The sequence below is a fragment of the Dromiciops gliroides genome, chromosome 2, assembly GCF_019393635.1.
Source record: "Dromiciops gliroides isolate mDroGli1 chromosome 2, mDroGli1.pri, whole genome shotgun sequence".
Classification (NCBI taxonomy): Eukaryota; Metazoa; Chordata; class Mammalia; order Microbiotheria; family Microbiotheriidae; genus Dromiciops; species Dromiciops gliroides.
In genome coordinates, this window is record NC_057862.1 from 284,197,993 (window position 1) to 284,218,834 (window position 20,842).

The window sequence follows — 20,842 nt, forward strand, 5'->3', positions numbered from 1 at the left end:
ACCAGAACGGGTCAGGTCAAAATAACAATAAAGGAAAAAGACAACATACAGAAATTCTAATGAAAAATGATTACATTTTGAAACTAGCCATGGGAATCAGAAAGAGACATGCACAGAAAAGGCCAACTTTGTCCCCAAATTCACCTTATGACTTATGACCTCAAAAACACACCTCCACTGAAAAAGGTACCCTTCTTGGGGGTTGGCTTAGGACCCTAGGAACTCCAAATTAGAATAAGCCCTCCCCTGAAACACCCCTAATTTTTTTCAAAGTTTTTACAAGAAAAAACTTGTTTTTCAATATTTGTGGAGCATTTAAATGGCAAAACCTCCCATGCAATTGAAGACATAGTATTAGGATCTGAACTTAGTGACTTCATTCAAATATTTTTTGAATCTTCATAGCAGAAATAATTCCAACACTATTTCTCATATAGAAACAATTTGCATTTGGAAGGCTTTTCATCAATTAAAAGTCTGCCCTTCAAAAAAGACCATTTTCTTCCCTTTAGGACTATACTTCAAAATAGTCTACTGAAAGGTACACTAGACTGGGAAGCCTAGGTTTTACTCCTAGCTCTGCCACTGCTTTTATCAATCTAGTCTAACAAATCCCTTTTCCCAGAGTAAGAAGAAACTGCCAAAGTGAGAGACAAATAAAAGGGAAGAGTCACATTTAAGAAAGTCTCTACCTGTTTCTCTCTTTCCCTCCTTTTATTCCCAAAACACTAGTTATTCTCTTCTTTCCCCAGATCTGAGCCATTTACACATTTATTCACCTACTTATTCAGCAACACTTTTCCTTCATTTTTATAATGTATAATGTTGTTGTTTAAGCCTCAGGCAGTCCCTATTGCCTCTGTTATTTAAAGCTTTTGACAATCCAGCTCAAGCCCGTCTTCCCAGGTTTATTAAACTTTCACCTTATGTTTTGAACAAACTTGTCTGACTGATGTACCCCATGTGTGATGTTCCCTCTCCTACCTACAACAGTGGTGATCTCCCATTTCCATCTTGTACAGGCTATACTCCAAACCTGGAATCCTTCCCTTCTTTCCCTCCACCTCATATGACCCTTAACTCCCTTGTAAGACTTAGCTCAAGTGGCACTTCCTCCAAAAGGCTTTGCGGATTTCCCCTTATTGTTTTTCCCTCCAAAAAAAATCACTTTGTGAGCATGCTGAATATTCACAAGAATATAAGCTCCTTGAGGGCAAGGATTGTCTCTTCTTTGTATTCATATTCCTAGTGCCTGGCATAAGGTCTCTAAGCTTGCTATTGGTTGGTTGATGTTATCTGGGATTGGGATAGGGCCTGGCCTGTGATTTCATTTGTAAACTTCAAGGTATGGCATTCCTATTATCTATATATGCTGGCACCTTCTCTATAACCTACAATCCTTCCTCCCCCCACCCCAGGGCAATGAGGGTTAAGTGACTTGCCCAGTGTCACACAGCTAGTTAACTGTCAAGTGTCGGCGACTGGATTTGAAATCAGGTCCTCCTGAATCCAAGGCCAGTGCTTTATCCACTGCACCACCTAGCTGCCCCATATAACCTACAGTCTTAAGAGAACTTCCCAAAATACTGAAATGACTTGCCTAGAGGTCACATAGCCAATATGTGTCAGAGATGGGACTTCAAGGCTTCAAAGGTGGCTCTCTAGCTACTACACCAAGCTACCTCTCAATACTACTGACAACCTGGTAATAAATATGAGGTGACTGCTGGTCAGAAGACAAGGCAAGTCAAACTAGTTTGAGAAAATTAGTTAAGAGAGTTGATCCACAAAACAATATGAATAAGAGCAAAAGGCAACCATTTCACTCCTTGAATTTATTTATTTATTCATTCATTCATTCATTTATGGTGAGGTGATTGGGGTTAAGTGACTTGCCCAGGGTCACACAGCCAGTAAGTGTCAAGTGTCTTGAGGCCAAATTTGAACTCAAGTCCTCCTGAATCCAGGGCCGGTGCTCTATCCACTGCACCACCTAGGTGCCCCGAATTTATTTTTAAAAAATATAAATGTAGAACTATACATAAAGTACTATAAAGGGAAGATAAAGTATTATGTACAAAACAGCTAATAATACGGTTTAGCTGGAATCACAAAAAAAGCATTTAGAAGGATAAGGCTGAGGATAGTTCTTACAATTTTCAGATTCTGGTCTCTCCCTTCTCCAAGCTATCCTCTATGTCACAGTCCAAGTAATCTTAAAATCATAGGCTACAGAATTAGAAGGGATCTTAGACATCATCTACTCCAACCTCATTCCACAGATGAGGAACCTGAGGTCCAAAGAAATTAATAATTTGTCTAAGGTCAAAGAGATCCTAGTATTCAAAACGGGGCCTCTGACCCTAAATCTACTTGCCTTTCCATAGCACCATGCTTTAAAAATGATCTTATTCAGGTTAAGACTGAAACAATAACCTGTGGGGCCCAAAGACAGAAATAAAACCAAATCCAATAGAAAGGAAGAAAAAACATCTTCTGTGTAAGCAATTGAAATGCTCGAAACCCAAATGATATTTTCAAAATGTATAAAATTTTAACACTACCAGACAAAAATAATTACAAATTCTGCCTACATATTTCAGTGTCATAAGAATTTTAAAAACTAACTTTTAGTTATGTTTCAGGAAAAGTTATCTTTTAAATCATTTCATTAACATATAACAAACATTTATTTGCTACAACTTACTTCTTGCCCATCTGCAAGAATGACAGCTCCAGCTTGGTCTACCACTTCAAAGATCATAACTGAGCAAAGTTCTCTTCTTACAGACATGGTCATATTTGCAAAGGCAGGGAGCTGATGCATAATTTCCAGTAATTGTTCTATAAGGAAAATGAAATATTAATATGACAATAGTAAAGGCCTACAATTTAAAAACAGTAACCTAAGTTAAATACTCATTTAAAATTCTTAGTCAACTCCTGATTTTTTGTGCTAGAGGAACATAGTAGTATAAGTATTTTTAAATGACATAATCAAAAGACTCCTTTTCATCTGGTACTAAAAAAATGTTCAGTACTTATATGTATATAAGATGTTCTAGGAATTCACAACCCTTCAAAATCAAAATAATGAAACCATCTGAACTCTGGAGCTGTCCAAATTTGCAAACCTGGGACCCAGATGAGCTCTTCCTTCAGCTACTAAAGATAGTATTCTGCCTCTAAATCTAATACAAAAGTACCCCCCTCTAAAAGCAGAGCTGGCTTCTCTCCAAGATTATTGGTTCATACCTTCTCTGGGGTGATCTGCTTTCAAAAGCCATCTATGCTAGCTCTTATTGCCTTGTCAAGTTTGAGGATCTGTTTTTAGCATAAAAAAATTGATGGATTTACATGATAGCAGTTGCACTATTTATTATTAACTGTTGATCAAGAAAATACATGTCCAAAAATTGCTATGAACTTGGTAACACCTTGAAATTTGTATTTTAGTAATCACAACAGCAGTTATATATATTTGAAAATAGTAATAAATATATGTGGGAGACATATTATTCTGTCTACAGAAAATATATTTATTTATGATACTGAGTCATTTAATGAAAGAATCCTTTCAAACAATTTCATTGCCTACAAAGGCAGGTTGGAAACTACTAGCCTAGAATAAAATACCACATTTATGCAAAAATGTATCTAATTGGGGGCGGCTAGGTGGCACAGTGGATAAAGCACCGGCCCTGGATTCAGGAGTACCTGAGTTCAAATCCAGCCTCAGACACTTGACACTTACCAGCTGTGTGACCCTAGGCAAGTCACTTAACCCCCATTGCCCCGCAAAAAAAAAAAAAATGTATCTAATTAAACAGAGTAAGAAACCACACAAATAAGAAACGTAAAACATCCAGACAATCAGTCCTATGACAATCCACTTAGCGGTAACTGAGAATTGACTACATTTCAAAGTCTGTGCTATGGCTAAATAACACAAAATATTTTTTCTTAATTCAGAGAAGCAGTATGACATGGTAGACTGAGTGTTAGACCTGGAGTCAGAAAAGTTTAAATGTTTTTGTTTTTGTTGAGGCAATTGGGGTTAAGCGACTTGCCCAGGGTCACATAGCTAGTAAGTGTTAAGTGCCTGAGGCCACATTTGAACTCAGGTCCTCCTGCCTCCAGGGCTGGTGCTCTATCCACTGCACCACCTAGATGCCTCAAGATTTAAATTTTTAAAAACATCTCTGCCAAAAAAAACAAAACAACAACAACAACAAAAAAAAAAACCATCCCTGAGTTGAAATACTACCTTTAACAGGTACTAGCTACATGATCATGGACAAGTCCCTTCACTTTAAGTTTGTTTCCTAATCTATAAAATGAAAATTATGATATCCACAGTACATGTATTGTACTAAACAAAGAGTTGTGAGATTCATGTGAAACAAATGTATGCGAGGAGCTTTGCAAATCTTAAAGTGCTATATAAATGTTATCTGTAAGTATTTATTAAAGTTTTTTTCTTAGATAATATGGTCTAAGTCTAGCTGAACTGAAGGGGTTTTGATTACAATATGACATGTATATTATAGGAAGCTTTTTTGTGAGGCACTGAAGCACACACGTCACAATCACTACTATCAGCTGCAGCCCATCTTCTAATATAGTCCTTCAATATGTGGTTCTAAAACCGAAACTATGGCCATTTTAAGTCAATATTATAATATTTAAGTACTATATGTGGAAACTGAAATGAGGTAAACTTTCCTTAGTGTAACTATGCCATATTGTAATACTTCTTATAAGATAAAGAATATTCATCTTTGTGTAGTCAACATACAGTATAGTAAATTATATGAAAGGGGGAAAACTAGAGACTGTACTATAGTACTACTAGAGTCTTAAACACTTCATTACACAAGGACATAAAGAAAGAAAAGAGTTCTAAGCAATCTTAAGTTTTAAGATGACTTCTTTCAAATTATATTCTAGGTAACAATTGGCAATATGTATCCTACCAATGTCATCATCAGTTTTATCTGCAGGCTCTTTTTCAAGACATTCTCGAACAAGGTCTCTCCCTAGCAATGGATCAGCTGTTCGATCAATATCTTCATCTTCCTCTTCTTCATCTTCAGAATCAACAGGTGCTTCAGGGAGACCTGTCAAATCCACATCTCCTATCTCACTTTCTGTAGCCTACAAAAAGAAACTATATCAGATTAACTATTCTATTTCAAAACAGTCTTATACAGAATAGGATAAATCAACTTAAATCATTACAAAATAAGCTATTTTTAATAGTATTTTATTTTTTCCAATTTTATGTAAAGATAATTTTTAACATCCATTTTTTATAAAATTGAGTTTCAAATTTTTTTCCTACCTTCCTGCCCCCCCCCCCCAAGACACTAAGCAATTTGCTTTTTTGTTTGTGGGGCAATGAGGGTTAAGTGACTTGCCCAGGGTGACACAGTTAGTAAGTGTCAAGTGTCTGGGGCCAAATTTGAACTCAGGTCCTCCCAAAGCCAGGGCCAGTGCTTTATCCCCTGTGCTACCTTGTTACCTACCCACTGACGCTAAGCAATTTGATATAGGTTATACATGTGCAATCATGGAAAAGTTATTTCCATATAAGTCACATAGTGAAAGAAGAAATAGTTTGCAAAACTACTAAAGTTTGCAAAAAGAAAAAAAATACATGAAAAAAAATAAAGTGAAAATAGTATGCTTAGATCTGCATTCAGACTCCATAAGCTCTTTCTCTGGATGTAGGTAGCAAAGAATAAGTCATTTTCTAGTTAGTTACTCCTCTAAGCAAGAAATCTGAAACCAAACAAGATGGTATTTGATGAAAGGGGTTTCTAATACAAGTGGGGGAAAAACCTTTTATGAATATAAAACTTTTCTTTGACAAATCAAACAAGCATCCCTTAGTATACAAAGGTGTGAGAAAATTATTAATAATTAATAATAGGGGCTTGGGGACTCCCAGAGGCCCCCACTGAGAGAGCCTGGCCTGATCTTTCTTAAGGCCAGCCCAGAGTGAGGAAGTTATCTCACTCAAAACCACACCCACCTGAAAGCCTTGTTCTCACCAGAGGATCTGTTCTCTGGGCTCTGACATCAGCACGACTGCGCTGAACCACCCTCACCCTCACCTAGTGAACCAATAGATTTGAATGATGCTAGCCAATTAGCTTTAAGCAGTTTAGCTTTAAGCTTATGCTTGCTGATCTCACTCTCTTGGCATGGGAACCACACAACCCAGTTTTCTCTCTCTTCTCTTTCCTAGTTAGGCTTTCCTAACTTTCAGAGCCATGTACGCTCTCTTTACTAATATTTAATATGCTTTAATAAATGCTTAATGCCCCAAACTGGTGCAGTAACCTCTAATTTCTAAGTAACAAGTATATGGTAAACCCCAGCTAATTTTCCCTAAACCTGGGACAGTAATAAGGCTACCACATTTAATTTTAAGTGCCAAAGTATAAACAAAATCCTAATATATTTTACATTAAAATTTAATAGGAACTTCTTCTTCAAACTAGAAGATTAGCTGTTTAATAATCCAAGACATGCTCCTGTAAAAATTTCATTGATTTTTTAGTACATTCAGATATAGTTGCTTAAATGGGAATAATATACAGAAGAAAAATAACTGGTTTAATATCTAATTCTGGACTTTTAAAAATTTACATCTCAAAATCATCAGTTTCAACAGCATAAAAGACAATATACCAAAAATGCTTATGTCAAGATTGAACAAATGGAAAAACTTATAAAAACAATATATGACTGGTTTACTATACATAAGGACAAATATCCTAGCATTATATCAGTACTTCATGAATCTGTTATATCATACAAGTGGTTGTCCTCTCACATTCACATGCCTCTATAACTCCACAACTGGTCTTTAATAGTTACTGTGATGAAAAATTAATATTCTTGATGAATCAGAATTAAAATCTATTTAACACAGAAACAAAGTTACCAAAGGAGGCTGTGGCAACATCATCCAAATTGTTCTCCTGTCTGTATCTAATGCCTCCTTTGGCTCACTCCACAAATATTCTAGTTTCTACTCCAAAGACTAATGAAACCATTTTCTAAAAGTCAATGATGATCTTCTAATTGCCAAAGTCAATTAACTTTTATTATCTCACATTATTTACCAGATAATCCTCCTTTTTACTCTCCCTTAGTTTTGTGACATAACTTTAGTCTCTCTGACAATTCTCTGGCTCCTGTTCCTTACCCCTTTTAAAGGTTTCATTTGCCAAAGTTATGTCCTCATTCACCTTCTCTCTATTCTTTCCCTTAGCATTCTAATTCATGTCCCAGACTTCAACTACTAAGTCTATGCAAATAACTTCCAGAGCTCTATCTCCAAACTCACCAGTCTTTTGAACTTTAGACCTTCATTTCTAACTGCCTTATAGGGCAGTTACTAACACATCAAACTGAACATGACTAAAATCTTAGTTGCTTTCTGACTTATCTAATCCTATCAATGGTATTACCCAATTCATCTTCCTTATTGATAACACTTAACAAAATCATTTGTTATGGCTTATCAATTCTAATTGATATCTTTACCATCTGGCCTTTCACTGCCATCATACTGTTGCTAATTTCTGATCTATCCTTCTTACCTAGGTACAAATATGATTAGGTGATTCCTCTACTTAAAAAGTCTTTAATAACTCCACATTGACTCCTGAATAAAATCTAAACTCATTAGTCAGGTACTTAGGCCGCCTCTAACATGGCCACACTAACTTTTGCAGCTTTAATCTCAGTCTATTCTCCACACCATATACTCTAAATTCTATATTTAACAATTTCTTGCTTTTTGCCAGGAAATCTTCCCTGATTTTCCCAATTACAAATATTCCTTCTTCTAAACCTGGAGGTTTACATCTCCCGTAATCATTTCTCATGTTCCATTCAGCATTATAGTGATTTTGTATGTATTACATCCTCATACCAGATTATAAACTTCAGGACAAAGATGCTGTCTATTTTTCCTGTATCCCCAGGATCTTGTACAGTATTTTGCACAAAGCTGACATTTTTTAAATGACTGTCAAACTGATTTTTCAAATTTTAATTTCCACTTCACAAAAGGATATACAAAATTAAGAAGTTTACAATGCAACAATACAAACATAAATAAATGCTGAGCAAAATCACCTAAAACAAGAAATGAAATTCAATGAGGCAATGTAGTATGAATGTAATGAGTGACATGGATGAAGTCTGCAACAAACCTAGCTTAAGATCCTTCTTCAACACAGTTGTATGCCTACTGGTACTTAAATTCTCTGAGCTTCAGTTTCTACATATATAAATAGACATCATAATATCTAATTTAATCTCTAAGATTAAATGAGATAAAGTCTATAACATATCTTGGCATTATTATTAGGAAAAGAGACAGAGCTTGGATATCTGTGATTTCTCTTTCTACTAGTACATACCAAAATATTTTCTGCAACTTAGAAGCTTAGAGTTTCACAGAACACCGAGAAGTTAAGGGACTTGCTCCAGTTTACAGAGACAAAATGTCAGACAGATTACAAAGATGGATCCATATCTACTATTTCACACTGCCTCATCGTTATTACCATCACTAAATTTAGCTTTGAGTTTTGCAGATAAGGGTTATTAAATTTTCTATGATGAGAGAAAGTATGCAAAGTTTATCTGGAAAGACAAAATTTTTCTTTGCACTGAAATCAAGGAGGAATTAGTGTGTGTGAGTGTGTGTCTAAGTACTATCTCCCCAGTTAGCTCTTAAACTTCTAAAAAAAAAGACACGGACAACATCTATGCCTTTGGTATCCTTTAAAACAATAAAAATAGGGCTTAGTAAAAAGTAGGTGTTTAATACAGGTTTGCTAACTTGAGACCTTTAACTGTGGATATATTCAAAGATTCTGTCCTGGGCCACATATATTCTCTCTCAGTGACCTCATCACCTCACACTGAAGTTTATTTATCACCTCTAAATGATGACTCTCAAATACACATATCAATTTCAGATCTATCCTGGACTGCAGTCCCATATCATCTATTGAACACTTCAAATTCAATGCCTTATAGGTAACTCAAACTCAGCATGTCCAAAGCTGAACTCATCTTTACTCCCAAACCCAATTCTTCAGAACTTCCCTATTTCTGAAAATGGCACCACTATAATTAGAGTAATTTGGGTTCACAACCTCAGAACTACCTTTAACTCTTCACTCTCCATTTTCCCACATTTCTGATCATTTGTCAAATCCTGCTGATTTTAATTGAACTTTTCTTACAGCTGTCCCTTTTTCTTTATTCTCATGGCCACCATCCCCTAGTTTAAGTCTTCATTCCTGCTTGCCTGGACCACTGCCAAAGCCATTTAATGTTCTGGCTTCCAATCTCTCTAGGCAATCCTCTTCCCATGCACCAAAGTAATATTTCTAAAGTCTAAGTACAACTGAGTCATTCCCCTACCAAATAAACTCCAATAGCTTCTATTACCCCTAAAGTCAAATATAAATATAAATATAAATACCCATGGCATGGCATTTAATGATCATAAACTGGCTCCAACCTCACTTTCTCATTTGCAGCATTATCATATATTACTCTTACAATAATATAGCATAATAAGAATTAATTCCCAAAGATTCCCTTAATTTTCTTTTATCATTTGATAAATAGGTTGTCTTTTATGAAAAACATTATAGGTCAGGTTTTTTTTTGGAGACAGCTAGCTGCTTGGGGGGATGGAGATCAGGAAACACTGTATAGAAGGTAACAATTGACTGAGAATTAGAAGGGGTGGAGGACAGAAGAACATTCTTTCCTGACATAGAGGATTGCTTGTACAAAGACAGAAAGATGGGAGGAGATAGTGTCGTGTAAGAAATAGCAAGGAGGCCAGTTTGTATGAATTGTAAGAGTAATATATGAACTATAATGTTTTTCATAAAAGACAACCTACTTATCAAATGATAAAAGAAAATTAAGGGAATCTTTGGGAATTAATTCTTATTATGCTATATTACAACATTAAGGGTTCTATAGGAACTAAATAGATCATATGGAGTAAGACAACAGAATAAGACTGTGGTTGTTTTTACATATATCCATAAAAAGGTACTATTAACCTAGTAACCTTAAGGTCTATCGAAAAAACTCAAATGTTATTTTTAAAACTAAATAATATTTTTCACATATTAAGTAATTTAAAATTAAACAATGTTAGGTAAATTGTAAAAATATTAAACCATGGGTACCAAATCATCCTCTATCATCTGTAATTGCTCCACTGGACAGTTTTGCTTATCTTAAAAAAAAAAAAAGGTAAAGTACTATGGAGGAGTTGTTATTTTAAAGCATTTAGACTTTTTAAAAGGTATCATTACTTCCCCTTTAGAACACAGGGACAACATTCAATTGCATGAAGCAAAACTTGTAGAAAATAAAATGGTTCAAGAAACAAGCAAAAAAAAAATTCAGTCCCATTTTCTATGCAAATAAATCATATCCTTTCTCCAACAAAGAAGAAAGTTTTCTAGCTAGGCTAAATAGCTTATAGTAACATGACTTTAAGCATCTTCTGGAAAAGAGAAGAAAATATGGATTGCCATGAAAGCTTGATGGTTTCTGAGGATGCAAGGACAATTCTGAGAAATAAGAATCTATAAAGAGCAAGATTCAGATATACCTTTATACTGAAAACCTTAGATAAGTCTTTTTATTTTCTCAAGGCAAGGAAAAAAGCAAATAATTTTTAGGAAAGCAACAGGAAATTTTTACTGCAACCTGATGTTCTGCCACTAACTAGTTCTGTAACCTTAAGCAAGTTACTCAGCCAAGTTTCCTCCTCTACAAGATGAAAAATTTAGATTAAGTGATCATTAAGGTTCCATTCATAACTATGAATTCTGGCACATAGTAGGTATTTAATGTTTGTTGAATAAATTGAGCGGGGGAAATAGGGAATTGAACAGAAGAGGAAAAGGGACCATTACACATATAACTGCACATTAGATTGAAGATTACACAGAGATTAGGTTACACTAAGTCATTTGTGTACTAAGTTATTCAGTGTCTGTTCTTTACTAACTCTTCAATGTCACTCTGAATCAAAAAGTTTTTTGGTTTAAAAGAAACCTATTGCCACCAAATGAAATGCAAAACCAATAAGAATCAAAGAGGCAAAGATAAGCCTTATGTATCACTACTGATCAGCTCAGTAACTGGAAGAAAAGGTTAGCTTTAATAAGTTAATAGCTATTTTTTTTAAATAACCTTTTACGCAAGTACTGAAAAGTACAGAAAAGCATAAGAGACAGAAGAGATAGCAAAAGAAGAAAGAAAGGATGAGTACCATGAAGGTCAGAAATAATAACAAGGGCAATAAGTCACATTCAAGAGCAGAGGCAATAACTGGCAATGAAAAGACAAAAAATTCAACTTCTCTGCCATCTGGAGGGAGGGACTATAGTGGAAAGAATGGCAAAATACACAAAACCCATAGATTTCAGTAGTCTTCTAAATTTCAATTGGATGACACCAATTACTTGCTAAGCAACTGTTCTCCCCACTGGCTAAATGTTTTTCTTAATTTCTCAAAATCAATTTCTTACTTTTTTTCCCCTGCTGGATTGCTGAAAGTAAAACTGTGTTAAGGGCTAAAATTCTAGCTAAACTGTCTAAAATATCTAATGAGTGGTCGCCAATAAATTATAAGCTTTAGCAAGAGTTAGACTTTTAAGCATTTATTAAGGAGAATAAGAATTTGGTTAAGAGAGAGAAAAAGGCCTAGATTCCTATCTATTAAAGCGAGAGTACATTTCTAGCTCCGCTCTCCACCAGAGTCCAAAGGAAAGAGAGTGAGAGCGAGCGCCAGTCTCTTCCTTCCTCCTCCCACTAGTCCCCGTCACTTCCTGACGCCAAAGAAAAGACTCCTGGTCTTGCCCTCAAAGACCTTCGTTTCATGGGCGGAACTCTTCTACAATAAGTCTCCAGCAGGTGGCGTCATTCCAATTGTTACAACTGTCCACCTTGGGTTCTTCTACTGTGACATCATATGATATATCATGTGAGAAGTTTGCTGGCAGCTAATATTCACCAGATTTATCTGCAGGAAGTGAGAACTTGTTTGCTTACATAAAAATCTATAATTTCAAAAGCTGAAGGGCATTTCTAGCTAGTATTGCTATAAAATGGAATTTGCTATGAAGTTTAAAAATGAGATCTTTTTTAAAAAAGATCACTTTCTATAAAATCATCTTATTAACACAAGAATTGGGTTCTAAAGGATTTGTTGAAATTTACAAAGTGGAAAATTAATTGGTTTTAAAGTTGAATAGATATGAGGAAAAAGGAATAAACTTTGGTTTAGGATAACTGAACTACTTTTTTCTCCAAGAACCCCAATTGGAATAAATGAGATCCCAGGATCTACTGGATTTCTACAACTTCTTTCTAATATACAAGTGTGCATATGTACACACGTAACATGCAATATGCATCTGCTTATTTTAATTAGAATTAAATAACCTATGAATCAGTGGCCCATTGAAAAAATATGGAAGGTATCATTGGCAAAACACATGATTATATAATCATTAAAAAGATGTTATTTCACACTGAAATAGAGTAACATAGGAAAAAGTAAAGGTTAAATATTATCAGTTAACATGCATTTATGAATACCAACCACTGTACTAAGTTCTGGGGAACCTGAGAAAAGTGAAAAATGGTCCCTGTCCTCAAAGAGACTACATTCTAATAAATAATTGCTCCGGAAAACCATACGCTTCCAGAACTTTAGGCTTGGATTAGCTAAGAGCCAGTGCCAGAAAAGAAATTGTCTCCAGAATGTTAGTCTGTTTGGTGAGATGGGCAAAGATGAAATCCAAAGACCAAACTGGTTCGCTGTAAGAGAGACCGTGAGGCACACAAATATTCAAGGAGCTAATAGGCTGGTTGCCAACCAGAGTTCAATGTGATAATGGCAAGGCAAAATACAGGGTTTACAGGACACAGTTAATGCTTTGTCCAAGTTCAAGTTGCTTTCCAGAAGTTTAGGATTTTATTATCCTGGACATGTATGCATCCTGCCTTGAATGGTTCCTATTTTGCACAATCATCTCCTACGACCTCGGCCACCCCTTAAAACCTCCCACAGACAATACACTGAGTCATGCCTGTAAGCATCAACTTTCTGCCAACATAAACACTAATAGGTCTCAAGGCCATGATTTTAGTACAAAGGCATTGGGAGAAAGCATCTCCAAATTTGAGATGTGAACACTGATTATTCTGTTTCTCATATTTTTCTCCTGGGACCCAGTCATGCCATGCTACCAGGAAATACAGGTGGGTCCCTCTACTTCAGTACAAAGTAGCAGGAGGTTTCTCTAACCCCAATACAGAAGTCCCACAACAATATCAAGAGCCAGAAGACAACCTGGAATAGGAGATAATAAGAGCCTTCCTTGAGCCCCTTCACTTTCTTCTATTCTCCCTGAATCCAACAGTTAAAAAAAAAAAAGGTATAATACTTTAAGGGACAAAGACAACGTAGAGTGAAATTTCATATATAAGACTTATCTAATGAGCCAGCCTCCACTTTTTGAAAACACCACCAGAAATCCCACAGATAAGGAGTCAGAAGATGATTTAGGGCTCATGTCACTGTTGAAAAACAAAAATCCACCTGGTACGAGACTTTGCAAAAGTATTCTACATCAGTTCAAAATTCCCTTACAAATTTGGGGATCAAAACAGCTCTACTAGTCCTCTGTTCTTCAAATTCGAGTGCCTGTGCATCTGTAGCAGTCTAATGCACCAAGTCTCCAATCCTCATCTTAAACTAACAGCAATAATAACAGCTGAGAGGAAGCACGGTATAGTGGAAGTGCCTGTGTGAGCCTAAGCCAGTCACTTAATCTCTCCATGCTCTACTGAGCCAGCTCGGTAGGAGTTTCCTCTCAGAATTTTTTGTTTTTATGAACTCATCAGTCCAGTTCTTATCCCAATTCCTAACAAAAGCTAACTTTTAACCCACAACTATTCCTCCTAAACTTGTTAAATCGATTGTCCTAAAGCACAAGTCTGATATCACCCTTTCCCTGCCCACCCCAACCCTTACCCCCCATTCAATGAATTACAGTGGTTCCTTATCACTTTCAGGACCAAATATAAAATTTACTGTCTGGTTTTTAAACACCTTCATAACTTGGCCCTTTCCTATTTTTCCAATTTTCTAAAACTTTACTCCCCTCCACAAATTCTTATGATCCAGGGACACTGGCCTTCTTCCTGTTCCTCACACAAAACCCTCATCTTGGACTCCATGTATTTTTATTGTCTATACTCTTATGCTTGAAACTCTTTCCTTCTTCATCTCCACCTCCTGACCTCCTTGGTTTGTTCAAATCCCAAATAAAGCCCTACCTTCTACAAGAACTCTTTCCTAATCCTCCTTAAAATTAATGGCTTCCCATGTTTTGCATGATTACATATATATATAACCTATATCAAACTGCTTGCCTTCTCAATGGGGGGGGTAGAATTTGGAACTCAAAGTTTTAAAAATGAATGTTAAAATTGTTTTTACATGTAATTGGAAAACAATAAAATACCAAATAAACTTTCTTAAAAACCCTAATGCCTTCCCTCTGCTGATTATTTCCAATTTATCCTATATTTAGTTGTTTGGATGTATTTGAGTACTGTCTCCCCCATTAGACTGTGAGGTCCTTGAGAGCAGGGGCTATTTTTTGTCTGTCTTTCTTTGTATCCCAAATACTTAGGATGGTGCCTGGCATATAGTGAGTGTTTAATAAATTATTGTTGTCTTGATGTCATCCATATTCTTATCCACCCAATTCTCCTATTTCCTTGCCCATTCCATTGGGCCCTTTGAATATCAGACCTATTGTCAATAATCTTCCCAAATATCAGACCTATTGTCAATAATCTTCCCTACATCCTTGAACTCTTCAACAGCCATGCAATTCTTCCCATCTCCTTGCTAAGAACACTAACATCCTTTACATCAATTTTCATAGAACAGTCTTCAAAACCAGAAAACCAAGAGGAGGGGGAGACATACTTCTTACTCTCTGCTGTTATTTCAAAGCCATTCCACTGCCACCATCTCCCAGTGACCTTTCTTCTTTTGAGGTCCATGCAATCGGTTTATATTATGTTCTCTCCATCCTTCCCGAAATCTTCTAACCAACAGATCATTCTTATAACTTTAGTACGTGGTTCATGATCTCCCTTTTTCCATACCATTCCTTACATAACTGTTAGTAACTTCAATACTTATGCTAACAACATTGAAATACTGGCCTTCAACTGCAATGAAGTCCTTCTCTACCCCACCTTCAAGCACACCATATTGGCTCTGTCAGAATAAATGTCACCACCTCCAAATTCTACCTCCAGAATAAATAGAAATCTGTCTTGGCTCACAATCATTCTATCCCTTTTAACCAATCCTACTCTGCAAGCATATAAGTTTTCAGTAGTGTTATTTAAAAAAAAAAAAAAAGGTAGGGAAGTCCTGGAATGAAGCTCTTGGTCTCATTTAAATTAATGGTCTAATCAGTCTTCCTTGAATAGCAGATTTAATCAAATTGAGAGAGGGATCCTGCTTCTTGAAATGAAGATAAAATTAAGGGATAAGAAGAGGAAAGGAACTTGTATGTGTCAGAGGCAGGATTGAACTCAGGACTTCCTAATGCAGTAAAAATTATTTGTGGTAAAGATTGATATCAGAAGTTTTAGCTGAATCATTTGAGAGATTGCACATGCTACTGAAGCAGCTTTTGAAGGACCTCCCCTTTTGGGAGGAGAACGCAAGGAACTTCCGGGACGCAAACTTAAAAGTGAGGGCGGGAACAGAAGTTCGTGTTCTCTGGCTGTTAAACTTAGCCAGGGCAGTGCACGGGTAAGAGGAGTTTGGAAACACGTGGTTGATGTTTGGCTTTTAGTGTGCTGGTTCGTGGCCTGGCAGGCAGTTATAAAGGACAATAGACTAAGCTTAGGTCTAAGACCATCCATCTGTATTTCTACTTCCCTATTTCCCTAATTGGTTTCACTTTTTGTTGCCTAATTAATTCCCAAACAATAAAAATCAATCCCTCACAGATTAACGTTCAGAGGCTCCTTTTTCTTATTGGTCTGGGAGATATATATAAAAGGGAAAAGTTAAAGGGGGAGATTAATGCTCTGTATATCCAATGGGATATTTCTGCTCCACTGACTATACTAAAGCCTCTGACTGTGTGGATTACAAGAAAATATGGCAAATCCTCAAAGGGGAACTGGGAATACCAGATCATCTTACTTATCTCCTGAAGAACCTGTATGCAGGCTAAGAATAAAAAGTAGCACTTCAAACCAAACATGGAATAACTAATAGGTTTAAGATTGGAAAAGGAATACAATAAAGCTATATGTTGTCACCTTATTTATTTAACTTATATGTAGAGTACATCATGCAAAATGCTAGTCTGGACTAATCAAGAGCAGGATTAGGGTTGCTGGGAAAAATAGCAACAATTTCAGATATGCAGATGATACCAGTCTGATACCAGAAAGTGAATCAAGAACTCTCTTGATGAGGGTGAAAAAGCAGAGTGTAAAAGCCGGCTTGAAGCTTAACATAAAAAAACAAACCCTAAGATCAAGGCAACTGGACCCATCACTTCCTGGAAAATAGAGAAGTGGAAGCAGTGTCAGATTTCATATGCTTGAACTTAAAAATCACTGCAGATGGTGACCGCAACCATGAAATTAATAGAAGTTTGCTACTTGGAAGGAAAGCTATGGCAAATCTAAATTGCATCTTGGTGACAAAAGTCCATATAGTCAATATGGCCTTTCCAGTAGTGACATATGGCTGTTAGAGTTGAACTATAATAAGAAAAGCTGAGCACTGCAGAATTGACATTTTTGAACTGTGATGCTGAAGACTTTCAAGAGTCCCTTGGACAGCAAGATCAAATCAGGCAATCCATCAAGAAATTAATTCAGAGTACTCACTGGAAGGCCAAATACTGACACTGAAGCTTAAATACTTTGGCCATGTAATAAGATAGGACTCATTGGAAAAAATCCTGATGTTGGGAATGACTGATAAGAAAAAGGCAACAGCAAAGGAGGAAATGGATAGTGTCATGGAAGCAACAAGCATGAGCTTGAAAAGACTTTGGAAGATAGTAGAGGAGAGAAGGGCTTAGGGTGCTATGGTCCATGGGGTCACAGAGTCAGAAACAACTGAACGGCTTAACAACAAGAAGAACAACTCTAACTCCAAAATTCAAGGCTCTTTACACTGCATCATTATTCTTCCCCCTTCTCTTCCTCCTCTCAAAAGGACAAGTTCAGGGGACCCTTTAACAATTTGAATGCAAGCTCTTTGAGGGAAGGAGATGTTTTTCTTTTTTTTATCTCCAGTACTTAACATAATGCTTGGTATATAGTAAGAGTTTAATATTGTCCCTTAACTATTAAATTCATTATTGCCCATTGGGCTTACTGCTATAGTAATCATAAGGGCACTGATTTTCAGCATTGGCAGAGGCCCTAAATCAGATAAAGTCCACATCAGGAACAAGAAATAGTTGATAACCCCAAAGGAAGTCTAAGATCCAGCCCATTTAGTCAAATTTCAGGGAATACAGTAGACAGGAAGAACTCACATGATTCCAAATACAGTACAAATTGTTGGCCCTCTGTTCTTCATATTCTAAAAAGGAAGTCCAGGAAGTTCAGCAGACTTTTCTGGTTTTGGAGAACACATTTTCCACCTGTGTTTCCTGATGGTCCCCATCTACTAAATCTACAAGCTCACTTCTCTGTGGAGTTCAAAACAGGAATAGCCTTAATGCCACTGATGTGGTAGAAGGTGCTCTAGAAGGCCGTTAGGACTATGCTACCAAGTGTTGGAGTGCGGCAGGAGCACTATCTGCCACATAGGTAAGAGTGGGTTTTCATTAAAAAGTACTGAAACTGGGCAGAGTCAAGATGGTGGAGGAAAGGCAGTAATTTCCTGGAGCTCACCACATGATCACACCAAAAACCACCAAATAATGTCATAAGACAATTCCTGGAGCAGCAGAACCCACAAAAAGATGGCATGAGATAATTTTTCAGCCAAAGACAACTTAGAAGGTTGGCAGGAAACGTCTGTTGTACCGGGGTGAGAGCAAAGCACAGCCTAGCTACCACACTTGCAGATTCAGCCCCCGGCAAGCCACACAATAATCAACTTCATGGGTGTTTTCCAAGGAAATCTCCCTTTAAAGTACTATATAAATGTAGCTTACTATATTAAAAAAAAAAAAAAAGATGAGCAGGATGCTATCATAAAAACCTGGAAAGGCTTACATGAGCCAATACAAAGTGAAATGTACTGTATACAAAATAACAGCAATATTGTAAGATGATCTGCTGTGAATGACTTAGTTATTTCCAGCAATGTAATGATCCAAGACAACTCTGAAGAACTTATAAAAAATGCAAAATGCAATCTATCTACAGAGAAAGAACTTATGGTATCTGAATACAGATGGAAATATATTTTGTTGTTGTTCCTTTTTCTAAAATTTTTTTGTCTGCTGTTTTACATGACTGCACTTGTATAACTTATATTGAATTGCTTAAGTTCTTAAGAGGGGATAGAGAGGAAGGAAGAGAATTTAGAACACAACGTTTTAAAAATCAATGTTACAATTTATTTTTATATGTAAGGTAGGGAAAATTATTAATTAATTAATTAATTAATTGGGGAGAAGGGAAAAAAGTACTGAAACCAAGGCCTCCAGAGGAGACAGTAAAGCTGGTGATTTTGCACAGCTCACTTAAATCCAATTAACTTGCAAGTCATTACATCACCTCCCCAATGTCATGGTCCTCTTCGAGAAAAGAGGACAAACAACAACAGAAATCAAGCTAGAGATTGACTCAGGGGACAAAGGTTCAGCCTGTTAATATAATTGTCCAGATATAAAATTCAACCAATGGGAAGGTGGGAGTTGCTTTCCAGCAGGACTGACCTGGACAATAGCAAGGACAAAAAAGTAGAGGGAAGTTTGAAACTAATGTATCAACACCTACCTCCCAGGGTTGTCGAGCATAAAAATGAGAGAATATTTATAAAGAGGTCTGAGCTACCAAACAATTCTGATTCTTACTCCTGAACAAACTTATGAGGTAGAGTGCTGCTGTATGAAGCATGGAAGTAGTTATCAGTATGGTTTACAGAGATAGTATCTATATTTCCTAGCCTCCAGAATAGCATGGCTTGAAGACTCTTTCTAGATAAGTATAGTATACCAATTTAACAAATCAAGTTAAGCTTACAATTCATAAGATCACAGAATTTAGAGCTGGAAGGGACTTTTGGAGATAATTAACTCCCTCAATTTACATATAAAAAACTGATGAGGCAGCTAGGGAGCTAAGTGTCTACAGGCACACCTTGTTTTACTATGCTTTGAAGATAACACATTTTTTTTAATTGAAGTTCTGTGGCAACCCTGCACTGAGCAAGTCTATTCACACCATTTTTTCCAAAAGGATGTGCTCAAATTGTGTCTGTGTCACAATTTAGTAATTCTCACATTTCAAACTTTTTCATTATTATTCCAACTATTATGGTGATTTGTGAGCTGCGATCTTTGAAGTTACTCTTGTAATTGTTTTGGGTGCCATGAACTGCACCCATATAAGACCGAGAACATAATCAATCAATGTTGTGTTCTGAATGCTCCACCAACCAGCCATTCCCCTTCTCTCCCTCTCCTTTGACCACCCTATTCCCTGAGATATAACAATATTGAAATTAGGCCAATTAATACCCCTACAATGACCTCTTAAGTGTTCAAGTGAAAGGAAGAGTCGACTGATGTGGCAAATTTCATTGCTGTCTTATTTTAAACATTGTCACAGCCACTCCAACCTTCAGCAATCATGACTTTTCACCAGCAAAAAAGATTATGACTCCCTAAAGGAGTAGATGATAACATTTTTTAGCAATAAAGTTTTTTTTAATTAAGGTATGTACATTTTTAGACATAATACTATTTCACACTTAATAAACAGACTACACTAGAATGTCACCATAACTTTTATATGCACTGGGAAACAAACAAAAAAATTAGTGTGACTTGCTTTATAGTGATATTTTCTTTATTGCAGTAGTCTGGAAATGAACCCACAATATCACCAAAGTATTCCTCTTTTGAGTCCTAGTCTTGGAAGACATGAGTTCTAATCTTACCTCAGATATTTAATAGCTATGTGACCTTGGGCAAATGACTTAACCTCTCCACCTCAGTCATCAGTAAACATTTATTAAGCACTTCCTATGTACAAAAAGAAGCAAAAGATAGTCTTGCAATCTTATAATAAGGGAGACAAGCCAACAAATATATACAAAAAGCTACATACAGGTTAAAATAGAAATAATTAAAAGAGGGAAGGTATCAGAATTAAGAAGGGTTAGTAAAGGCTTCCTGTAGAAGGCGAGATTTTAGCTGGGACTTAAAGGAGGGTGAAGAGATCAACAGTCAGGAGGAGGAAGGGAGAGGGTTCTAGGAATGCAAGTAAGAGAGAATACTTAGGGTCTAGCTACAGAGGCTAGTTTGTCATTGGAAGTAAGAGAACATGGTAGGGCACAAGGTGTAAGAAACTTGTAAAGGCTGAAAGAGACTAAGTTATGAAGGGCTTTGAAGTCCAAAAAGATGATTTTGCATTTAATCCTGGAGATGATAAGGAGCCACTGAAATTTACTGAGTAGAGTGTGACATGGCCACACCTACACTTGAGGAAAATCACCTTGATGGTTGAATGAAGGAGG

The 20,842-nt window shown here is 36.4% G+C and overlaps 1 protein-coding gene across 13 annotated transcripts in view; it reads right to left on the reverse strand.

The window, feature by feature from the left end:
- RAPGEF6 (Rap guanine nucleotide exchange factor 6) overlaps window positions 1-20,842 on the reverse strand; it is a 210,147-nt gene that overhangs the window by 98,050 nt on the left and 91,255 nt on the right. For all 13 annotated transcript variants that reach the window (XM_043990166.1, XM_043990162.1, XM_043990171.1 and 10 more), the window contains 2 exons: window positions 4,977-5,157; window positions 2,708-2,844 (listed from right to left, as the gene is read on the reverse strand). In XM_043990166.1, the coding sequence (XP_043846101.1) occupies window positions 2,708-2,844; window positions 4,977-5,157 (318 nt within the window). The remainder of the gene's footprint in view (window positions 1-2,707; window positions 2,845-4,976; window positions 5,158-20,842) is intronic.